Source organism: Dioscorea cayenensis, chromosome 15 (assembly GCF_009730915.1).
Source record: "Dioscorea cayenensis subsp. rotundata cultivar TDr96_F1 chromosome 15, TDr96_F1_v2_PseudoChromosome.rev07_lg8_w22 25.fasta, whole genome shotgun sequence".
Taxonomy (NCBI): Eukaryota; Viridiplantae; Streptophyta; class Magnoliopsida; order Dioscoreales; family Dioscoreaceae; genus Dioscorea; species Dioscorea cayenensis.
Window position 1 is genome coordinate 9,759,649 of NC_052485.1, and position 10,941 is coordinate 9,770,589.

Consider the following 10,941-nt stretch of genomic DNA (forward strand, 5'->3'; position numbering starts at 1 on the left):
GAGCACCAACCCAACCCAAAGAAATGAAGCATATGTTGCTTACTTGCTTGTTAAATTATTATAATTAATTAATTAATTAATTAAAAAAGAAGCTCCCTAAAACTACAAACAACCTTCTGTCTGGTGGTAACTCAGAATCTCAATGATAATCTGAAAATGATTTAAAGAGTGTACTTGGTCATTTACTTGACAAACAGAGAGAGAGAGAGAGAGAGAGTTCATGCTTTGATAACAAGAATGAAACCAAAACTTTTTAGAAATAAAAACATATAATAAATATATAATAGAAAAAGAAAGGTAAAGCAAGTGGAGAACATTTTTTGGGTTTAAGACAAGGTTTAGGTCCACCCACTGGTGGTTAGTAGATAGATAGAAGGCACCAACACCAACTCCTCCTCCTCCTTCCCCTTCTCCTTTCAAAGTACTTGATACTTGGATTAAAAGAGAGGTAAATCTAGAGAGAGAGTGAGTGAGTGATGCATAGAAAGAAGAGAGAAAGAGACACAGAGAGAGAGATTGTGTGTGTGTGTGTGTGTGAGCCTTGCCATGACTTTTTGAAGGTGTGTTGTATCTTTGTGTGTGTGTGTGCGCGTGTTTCTGTGTGATGGAGATATAAAGAATTAACAAGAGAGGAGAGAGAGAAAGAGAGGAGACCATTAGATAAGAGCAAAAAGAGTGAAAAGCAGGGATTTTGGGATTTTGTTAGTAGTAAAGTTTTGATCTTGGTTGTCTTTGTTGCCGAGAGAGAGAGAGAGAGAGAGAGAGAGAGAGTTGGATAAGAGGAAAACGAGTGAAAAGAAGGGATTTTGGGACTATATTTGAAGGAAAAATTTGATCTTGGTTGGAGAGAGAGAGAGAGAGAGAGAGAGAAAAGAAGGGATTTGGGAGGGATTGGAGGAAGAAAAGGTTGAAACTTAGATTGTAATTGATGCTTTGTGGGTGGTGGTGGAGAGTGTGTGGTGGCTGAGTATTTTATTAGTGTTTGTGAAAAGAGCTCTTGGGTTGGGGGTTTTCTTAATTCTCTTGGGATTGTGGTTTGTCCCCGTTCTGGGAGGGATATCTCTCTCTCAGAGGATCAGCTGTGAATTCTTGCTTTCCTGCTCCCCACAAGGTGCACAGCAACCTCAGCAGGGCTTGGGGTCTCTCCTACAGGTACTTGTTTGTTTTCTTTATCTTCAAAAAAAAAGAAAAAAAATTGTTTGCTTTCCTTTCATTGCCAGGTTTGGATTTTGACATGTTGATTGATGATGGTGAATACTTAGTTTACTTGTTGTTTTTCCTCCACTCATCAACATCTGTCTATTAACCCACCCAAGGATTTGATTCATTTAATAATCATCTTCTGCTTTTGGGGTGCAAGCTGCTCTTTTTCCTCATGTGGGGTTGTCTTGCAGGGTGGTGACCATGGTTGGGGATGTTTGAATTCAACTTGATTTCTTGGTTACTGAGTCTTTTTTTGTCTCTGTTTTGGTGATGTCTGTTAGGTTTTTATCACTCTTGTGGTTTTGATTTGGATTTTGATTTCTTCTTCCTTTTTTGTTTTTTGTTTTTTTGGATTTTGGGATGTTGGGTCCTTGTGTGGGCAGCTTTTTATTGGGGTTTGAGCTATGGGGTTTTGGAATTCTGGCTTGCTCAGTGCCTGCAAGGCTTAAAGCTTTGTCTAAGGAATAAAATTTTCAGATGAATTCTGGGTTTTCTGGCTGTAGGCCACCTTTTCTGTTAATCTCTATGCCTTTATTCAAGCTACATGCCCTTTAGATCAGCAGAAAAGAGCCATATAAGGGTAACCATTTTTCACTCTCAAAGATTTTTGTGTCTTCCTCTTGGAAAAAAATTGTATTTTTTTTTTTAAAGCTTTCTTTTCTTGTTTTTGTATCAAGCTTGTTACTTTGTTTAATGTGAATTTTCAACAATTTTTTTTTTTCCAGTTTTTCTTTTCCTTTTGTCTTCATGATTTTGAAACAAAATTCTTTCCTTGAAGTTCCTGACAACAAGTAATGATTGAGGAATTACAATGATTTGGGCCATAGTGAAAGATTTCTGTCTCTTGATATTTGTTTTTCCATTTCCATCTGTGGAGTAATCCCTCTTGCGTGGCCTTTTTATGTGCTTTGAACACTTGGAATTTTAATTTAAGGTCTTCTCACTTGTTTTCCTCCGAACAAGTTTGGGAGATTCACAAATCCTGCTGCTTTTATACAGATTAAACCCAAAGAAATCTCTGATGTGCATCACCAGCTACAATTTGTCCATTCATTGAGGTAGAAGTCTGAAGTTCTCGGTTGTTTTGCTGGTCTTAATTTTCGTTTGTGTTTGTTTACATGCCGACAGTTTTACTGGTTTTCCCAATAGCTTTTGATAGTGTTCAAGTAAGCTTCTTGTACTAGAGATTTTTTGGTCGATACCTGTTTTGTTGGTATTTCTTTTTTTGTTGAATCTCTTCAGAGGATAACATGCTTTGTGGCAACTTTCTTTTTCTCCTTTCAGCATGCTTCTTGTTTCCAACTCATCATCTACACTATCTTGCAGCTAAATCACTTTTTCTGCAAATGATCTCTCATGCTTGGATTTTCTCTGAATCTTCATGACAAGCACCAGCACCAAACTCCACTTGTTGTTGTGAAGCTCTTGAAACTGTCTGAATAAAAGCAGAGATAAATGGCTACTTTCTACTCTAGCTCTAATGAACAAAGAGACATTATGCGGACTCTTTATCTCAGAGAACCGGGACATGCGTCTTATGCGGAGCCGTCCGTTAATGGAAACATGGTTTATTTGAACTATCCATCTTCAGGCCCGTATTCAGAAATGTTGGCAGGCAACAACAGTCAGCCCCAACCGACATGTGTTGAGCTCCCTGTTTCGAATGCTGCGTATTCACAAAACTCATCCACTGGGGGACTCGGTTTGTCTTCTCCACGTATTGTTGAAAATACTTACAATGCATGGAGGGAGGGGAAAAATGAGATGTTCATGCAAGTCATTGGTTCGTCCATGAATGGTCCAGAAGGCCTTGTTCGTAGTTCTGTTACTGCTGATATTCAGATGGGACTGCAAACACAGTTGGGCATGTTAAGTGTTCCGGCTGCTCAAGGCCAGGGCTTATCTCTGAGCCTTGGGACACAAATCCCAGTTCCTTCCTTCCAGTATCAGTCCGCTAGCTCGGACATCTCTGTCTTGAATTCTCAACAATCGCCTTCGGTAAATGGTGCGACATGTAAAGATGATAACTCCAGGAACAAAAACATCCACCCGAGTCCCACTGGTTATGGAATTTCCAGTCTGGCAAGCACGGTACCGAATTCTAAGTATCTCAAGGCTGCACAGCAATTGCTTGATGAAGTTGTTAACGTACGTAAAGCTTTGAAGAACAAAGATGACAAAAGCCAAGGTATGAATACTTCTGCTGGCAACTCAGGCGGCAAAGAAAATGACGGGGGATCAAAGAGTGACGGGACACCTAATAACAACAATCAAGAATCCACGGCCAATTCGGCTCCTGAGCTCTCCCCTTCTGAGAGGCAGGAACTTCAGAACAAGATAACAAAGCTTTTGGCTATGTTGGATGAGGTGCGAATTCAATTCCTTTCTGCTAGCTTGTTGGTTATCTACCATTCGCCGTAGTTAAATGCTTAATTAACTGCTGTGATCCAAATTGTTCTTATTTTGTCAGTTCTGTTCCCTTTGATTTATTTTCATTAAGCTCCATTTGCTTTCTTTCTAAATAATAAATTAATAGCAGCAAGACCCATTTGATAATATATTAATGCAATTTGCTTGACCGTTGCTGGGATTGTTGATGAAGGGTCAACACTTGAACATTGACTAGTTTCTTGTCATATGTTTGAGGAATTTGATAAATTGGAGTTGAGTGAGAAATTTAATGGATTCTTTGCTCTATCTAAGATGGTGTTTGATCTGATAAATCATTATTGTTCATTAAATGTTGCTGAGTATAAGGTATTATTAACTTTTCATTTGCACATTTAGCAGTGAGAACAAAATAGCTGCCTTCTCTTCATCTAGTGGTAGTAACAATTGTGACATTCTCCGTCAAGGACATATAAAATGATTGAATCTTAGGTGAGCATCTGCATTTAGAACTAGTTATATGTATGCATTTTGCATTTATGATGTCATATATAGGTTGTATTTCTTGTACTTGTATAGACTCATCCTGAGCATGCGGATTGGTCAGTCTTTCTGAATAGTTGGCACTTGGCACCACAAACCAAAATTTTGAATATAAATTACCAAGTTTAAACCCACTTATTTCTGCGATTCATTCTGTAAAGAAAAAGACATCTGATAAATATCTCATTTGACATGCTTGACAGCATAATTTTAGAGAATGTTTTGTTCTAGAATACTTCTATTTGCTGAGAAATTGCATATCCATAACTTTCTGTACAGGTTGACAGAAGATACAAACAGTATTATCACCACATGCAGATCGTAGTTTCATCTTTTGATGTAATTGCCGGCACTGGAGCGGCTAAGCCTTACACTGCACTTGCACTTCAAACCATTTCTCGGCACTTCCGCTGCTTGAGAGATGCAATTAGTGGCCAGATTCGGTTGACTCGGAAGAGCCTCGGGGAGGAAGAGAATTCAGGTGGCAAAGGAGGTGGAATTCCTCGCCTTCGTTATATTGACCAACAATTAAGGCAACAGAGGGCGATGCAGCAGCTTGGTATGATGCAACCTCACGCCTGGAGGCCTCAGCGTGGTTTACCGGAGACCTCTGTTTCAGTACTTCGTGCTTGGCTTTTCGAGCATTTCCTCCATCCGTAAGTCTCGGTCAACTATTTTTCACTTTATATTCTTGATGAACTTGTGTGAATGTTCAATTAGTTTATTGCATCTGCAGTTACCCAAATGACTCGGACAAGCTGATGCTTGCAAGACAGACAGGCTTAACAAGGAGTCAGGTATCTTTGAAGTTTTATTTTATCGACACGGAATTTCTCACCAGCAATTACAGCTTTTGCTGAACTTATATGACTTTGTGACTCTTGTATATGTCTAGGTTTCAAACTGGTTTATAAACGCACGGGTTCGACTTTGGAAGCCTATGATTGAGGAAATGTACAAGGAGGAAACTGGGGATGCAGAGATGGACTCAAATTCTTCATCGGAAAATGCTTCTAAAGGTCGAAATGATGCGAGGTCCCCGGAGAATAGGGAAGATCTCCAAAGTTCAACAGCTGAAAGATGTCAGACGCTCCCAGACACCGATATCAACAGGGCAGCAGCTGGATTTCAGAACAAGGCCAATGCTGAAGAGGCTTATGTGAATTTCAAGCTACATGAGCAAAGACCAAGTGGCGGGGATTTCGGCCTCCTCCAAGACGCATTCGGCCACTCTGATGCAAGTGCAAGGTTTATGTCTTATCAAATGGGCGATCTCGGTCGATATGGGAATAATGGTGTGTCTCTCACTTTAGGTTTGCACCATTGCAATGTCGGTCTTGGACAGAACAACCAGGATAGCTACCTTGCAGTGCGAGGAGATGACATGTACACAACAGCCCCTCTGAGTTCTGACGCTGCAGATTATGATTGTATCAACTTGATGGATCGACGGCAGGCATTCGGACCAGCATCACACAACCTTCATGATTTTGTAGCTTGAAATTCTGTTTGCGCTGTGTTTGTGAAAATAAAATGGTCTTATTTTCCTTGCTTTACTGGTTCCGCTTGCAATTGTTAAACAAACAATAGCATGATACACATTGTAATATACAAGAGTTGTTGGTATATATATATATATAATAGGTCAGCAGCTTGTTGTAAAGATCTGATACTTTTGTGCAATATTTTGAAGACAAAAAATATGTAGATGAATGAAATGGTGATTCTGAGTTTGTGATAAACAGCAGATGTTGTTGTTGTTCTTCTTCTTCTTCTTCTTCTTGTACTACTACATTTTGAGGAGCCAATTAGAAATGTTTTGTTTAGTGAATGAAAATTTGTTGCAATGGTATTTGAGAAAAACAAAGTCTGCATCATCAAATCTGCAGAAATGAAGTGCTACAGAATTAATGAATGCAGCAGCCCTGAATTGGTAGTAAGGAAGCAGAGAGGTGATCAGCAGATTGCATGGTCCTTGTTAGCAGAGGGAGGTGTTTGGTACACAGTTAATGATGCTGCTCTGAGCCCCACATAACCTTTGTAGAGAGAAGAGACAATGAATGAAAAGTTTCAATCAGAATCAGAGGCAATGGCCATTAAACATTCACCATGTGACCCTATCTGAAGCAGAGAGAGCCAATGGCAAGTGCCCCAAAGAGACAAAATAGATGCACCTACCAACAATCACTACCCCCCAATCTATGCCCCAAAACCCCATCCACACATCACTCAAAATCCCATTTCAGTTGCCATCTCAATCAAATCCATCCACATTGCCCTTGAAACACACAAACAAATCTGATTTTTGGGGTGCTGGAAGTGGAAATGATGCCTTCACTTTCACAGATTAGGCCTCTCTCCTGCTTGCAAGGACACAACTTCCAACATGGAGGAGAGTTGGGATAAAAACCAATGGTTGGGTGAGGGACTTTGAGTCCTCACATGACAGTAGAAGCTAAAGGCTAAAGCTGAGTTTTTGATTTCTCTGTTTGGTGTTTTCCAATTTTTTTTTTTTATCACTCTCTCTTGATCAGGAAGGGGGGACCACCTTTTTGAGCTTTCTGCCCTAATTTTTTCTTTTTCTACCTCCAAAGTTCCATTTTTTATCCCTTCTTCTCCCACCTCCACCTCATTCTCTTATGGTAAGAAATATATAATAGAAGAAGAAACTGAGACTCTGTGAGTGGATGGAAATCAATCACATAAGACACTGTTTTGCATCTCTGTTCTTCTCACCACTCCACCAAAGGTATGTGTTTTTGCATGTGATTATTAATTAGGGTTTATTACTTCTTTACTGTTGCATTGCGCTGTCTTCAAGTGTATTATGGAGTTTCCCACTGTTTCTACAGGTCCCTTCTGTAGCTGTTTGGCTGTTGTATACCCCTTGCTGTGGACCTCCATTGTTGTACCCTTCTTGTGTTTTTTTCTGGAAGCATTGGCATATTCTATGTCCTCTATTAGGGTTTTGCAAACCCTAGTGCCCTTGCAATGGTGAACTCTTCTTCCTCTTCCCCCAAATTGCTGGTCTTTTTTTGTGCTTACAAGTACAACAAAATATCAAGTTCTTGTTCATTTATTCTTCAGCTGAATTATGACCTTCTTCATGTTTATTCTTTTGATTTGAGATACATCTATATGTTCCTTCATTGGTTTTGAGAGTACATTTTGAACATCAGGTGTGGTTTAAACTTTAAAGAACAATGAGCACTATTTTATTGTTGCTCTGAAAATTTCTGTCTTTGAGAGTGACTTGCATTATTTGCAAAAGCACACGTCATGCAGAGTTGAAGTATCAAGTATCAGAGCATTAATTTCCACCAATGTATGTCCACAGATGTGCATTTACATGGTCTCTTAAGTACAAGTAGCACTTTGGCCATAAAAACCTTTAACTTTCTCTCTTTTTCTTTGCCTTTCAATGACTTAGTACACTAAACACTGTGATTGTCATAGCACTCTCGATGGTCCCCAGAAAAAGTCACTGTATTCTTGTGTTCCTTTTCATGTCTTTTGTTTTTGTAGTAAAATTAGTATGATTAATATTGCAAGCTCTTTCATTTATGGAGTATGATCAAGAGTTAAAGCATTGAGAAATTTTCTGCCATTATTCTTAGTTATTAGTAGTGTATTTTGTGCATGATATTTGTTTATTACGCTACTTCTTAAACATTATAATTCTTCTCTGCCATATCTTGATGGGTTCTTTCTTTATAAATTTCAAGGTGACAACTGATCGTTGCTTACTATAATTCTCCTCCTGCCAATGATATTCGTGTCATCGATGTTTCTCATACCATCAAGTTGATAAGGATGAAGAGTTTGACCTGCTAATCTCATGTTTCAAATAGCCAAACAATTTCTGACATAAATAGATGGTATCAGAAAACTTCGTGAAACCATCAGCATCTGGTTTCATACAGCATTGTGCCGTAGCCAACTAGCCATGGATGATCATTCAGTTCACTCCGAGGATCTCTCCCCCGCTTTGCAGTTCGACGGAAGGAACCAAAATAATTTTGTTCAGCTTGATAGTTCAGTTACAGGACAATTGTATAGACCGATCGATCTTGTTCATAATCGAGCATGTGAGTATCCTGACAACAGTGGAAGGATACGCGCAATGCATCTTCAAACTGCAGAAGGCAATGATTACCGAGGCTTATGTTACGGGCAGGATAACGGACTTTCATTGACTCTTGGTTCGTGTGCATTGTCTGACATGGTAAATGCATATCAGTATAAGCAGAAAGGTATGCAAGGAAACATGATATGTTCGAGTTATATAACTGCTCGAGATGATCTCACAGACTCTTGTTGTCTGTCTGCTAGACATATGAGGGATGAATACATGTCTTGTGCTGATGAAACAGCAAATGGCGATTACAGTTCGAACCAATCCAGTAATCTACCTAATAGTATTGTGTATTATGCTGCTAGCATTCAGAGTTCTCGGTACTTGAAGCCGATGCAGCAGTTGCTCGATGAAGCTGTATGTGTGAGCAATGGGGTAGAGTTAGAGTCTGATAAGCAGTCGAGAAAGATTTTTTTAGCTCGAATGTCTCTCGGAAATGCTGCTAGAATTAGAGAATGGGTGAATGTTCATGATGATCATTTATCGTCTCATGAGAAGCATGATGTTCAGATTAGGATCAACAAACTTGTTCATCTGTTAGATGAGGTATGTTTCTGACTTCTTGTTTCATACAGTAATTCATTTTCTTCGGAATTCTAAGCAAAATATCTGCTGTAAATTTTTTTGGTTCTTGAGAACGTGTTTCATGTTTTCTTCAGAAATTTCTTGTACCGAGTTTGTTTAGCTCAAAAATAACAACTTTTCACATGTAAAGATACCGAAATTGAGGACTCCATTATGATAACCGATCTTTGATCGTTTTTTTTTCAGCTTGAGAGCAGATATGAGCAGTATTTTCATCGAATGGACAATGTAATATCATCATTTGAAATGATAGCAGGAAGAGGAGCTGCAACTTCATACATTGCTCTCACCATCCAAGCAATGTCTCGGCACTTTATCAACCTAAGAGACGCAATAATTGCCCAAATTCATGCTTCAAGACATCAGTTTCTAGCTGAAGGTTCACTGAGAAACCAACCTACATTGTCTCAAAATGAAGTGATGGACCAAAACACAAGACAAGCAAAAGATTCACTTCATCGTCTCGGCATGATCCAAGTTCGCCAAGTTTGGAGGCCACTGAGAGGTTTACCAGAGAATTCAGTTGCTCTTCTTCGAGCTTGGCTTTTCGAGCATTTCCTCCACCCGTGAGTCATTAAAACAAAATTACTATTTCATCATTTGCATTGAAAGATTCACATCAAACTCTAAATACTGTCATTTTTCGACAGTTATCCTAACGAGCACGAGAAACTCATGCTGGCTTCCAAGACAGGCCTTACTAAAAATCAAGTAATTATCACTTCAGTAATGCCTTAAGCTACATTTTTTTTTTTCATATTATCGCCATCGTATTGCTTTCATTTTGCTGATGACTAGTTTTCTTTGATGTTTTTCTTCGTCTTTCAGATTTCAAACTGGTTCATAAACGCTCGAGTTCGTCTTTGGAAGCCGATGATTGAAGAAATGTACAGGGAAGAAATTGCGGAGGATTCAAGAGATTCTATTTCTTCCTAAACATGATTACTACTTGATAAATGAATTCTGATGGAAGTAAAGCAGTAAAAATTGTAGGATGAATTGGAGTGATCATTACTCATAAAGATCAATTTCTTCGTATTAATAGATCTCTCTGATTCCCTGCTATATCTCTGTATCAATTCCCATAAACTACTTAGTTTTAATTTGATATTTTGATCCATTTTGTAAAGAGCCTTAAATTTTGATTTTACCTTTACAACGCTCAGTTGTTCTTCAAGTTAGGAAATGTGGGTTTTTTTGCAATAAACCCCTAAATATATGAAAAATAATTTAATGGAATTAGTTCTATAATAACTACCACGAAACCAAGATTTGGCTCATTCTTGACCATGGGATTATAAATTTTATTTTTTATTTATTATATAATATTAGAATAGATTAGTAGTTACATTAAAATATAGTTACTTTTTATTTTAAAAATCACTAAATTAAAACAATTCAACGTGTGAAAATGAGCCATATCTTAGTTCCGTAGTAGCTACCATGGAATTGTGTTTTTGGGATCATTACCCCTAAATATACGTTAGACCATCAAAACTCAATATTTCTTTTTTTTAATATTACAAAAGGTGACAAGCAAAAATCAATATTTCTGTAAAATTAACTAGTAAAAATTAATTATTTTATATATTAAGGGTAGTTTTGTCATTTATGAAGAAAACTTTAATAACTATTTTTTTACTAATAAACCACAAGCGCCCCCCATTTAACAAAAGTGCATTAGTTATGGTGATTTACAAATCTTTTAGAAAAATCCTTCTACTCTGCAGCTTTAGAGGGGTGAAATCATAGGACTGAGTCCAGGTGTCCATTGCATGAACAAATTGGATAAATATTTGACAAAAAGATTGGATCGCATAATTAAATGTATGCAAATTCTCCAAATTTTGACTCATAAGTCAATTAAGTTGTTTTTCTCACATTATTAGAATTAACACATTGATTTTTTTTAATAATGGCATGCAAAAATAAGCAATTATTTTTACAATAAAAGTTCACATTGGATAAATATTTTTATAAATAACTCAGAGAGAAAAACACAGGAAAAGTAAATTGTTTTTTTAATATACTTACAAAGAATTATTTGATTTTGGTCAAACATAAATACATAATTCTTTTTCAATATT

At 37.7% G+C, this 10,941-nt stretch overlaps 2 protein-coding genes across 4 annotated transcripts; both read left to right on the forward strand.

Moving 5' to 3' along the window:
* Positions 1-365: 365 nt before the first annotated feature.
* LOC120276782 (BEL1-like homeodomain protein 7) lies at positions 366-5,876 on the forward strand. Of its 2 annotated transcripts, XM_039283480.1 has the most exons (6): positions 366-1,152; positions 2,203-2,261; positions 2,530-3,570; positions 4,414-4,790; positions 4,871-4,931; positions 5,030-5,876. In XM_039283480.1, the coding sequence occupies exons 3-6, from the start codon at positions 2,659-2,661 to the stop codon at positions 5,633-5,635; spliced, it is 1,956 nt and encodes a 651-aa protein (XP_039139414.1). In that variant the 5' UTR covers positions 366-1,152; positions 2,203-2,261; positions 2,530-2,658; the 3' UTR covers positions 5,636-5,876. The 2 variants fall into 2 exon arrangements, with proteins under 2 accessions (XP_039139414.1, XP_039139413.1); XM_039283479.1 differs by lacking the exon at positions 2,203-2,261.
* A 428-nt stretch (positions 5,877-6,304) lies between these two features.
* LOC120276732 (BEL1-like homeodomain protein 11) lies at positions 6,305-9,994 on the forward strand. Of its 2 annotated transcripts, XM_039283410.1 has the most exons (6): positions 6,305-6,883; positions 6,987-7,128; positions 7,860-8,815; positions 9,041-9,420; positions 9,505-9,565; positions 9,683-9,994. In XM_039283410.1, the coding sequence occupies exons 3-6, from the start codon at positions 8,081-8,083 to the stop codon at positions 9,788-9,790; spliced, it is 1,284 nt and encodes a 427-aa protein (XP_039139344.1). In that variant the 5' UTR covers positions 6,305-6,883; positions 6,987-7,128; positions 7,860-8,080; the 3' UTR covers positions 9,791-9,994. The 2 variants fall into 2 exon arrangements, with proteins under 2 accessions (XP_039139344.1, XP_039139345.1); XM_039283411.1 differs by lacking the exon at positions 6,987-7,128.
* Positions 9,995-10,941: the final 947 nt, after the last annotated feature.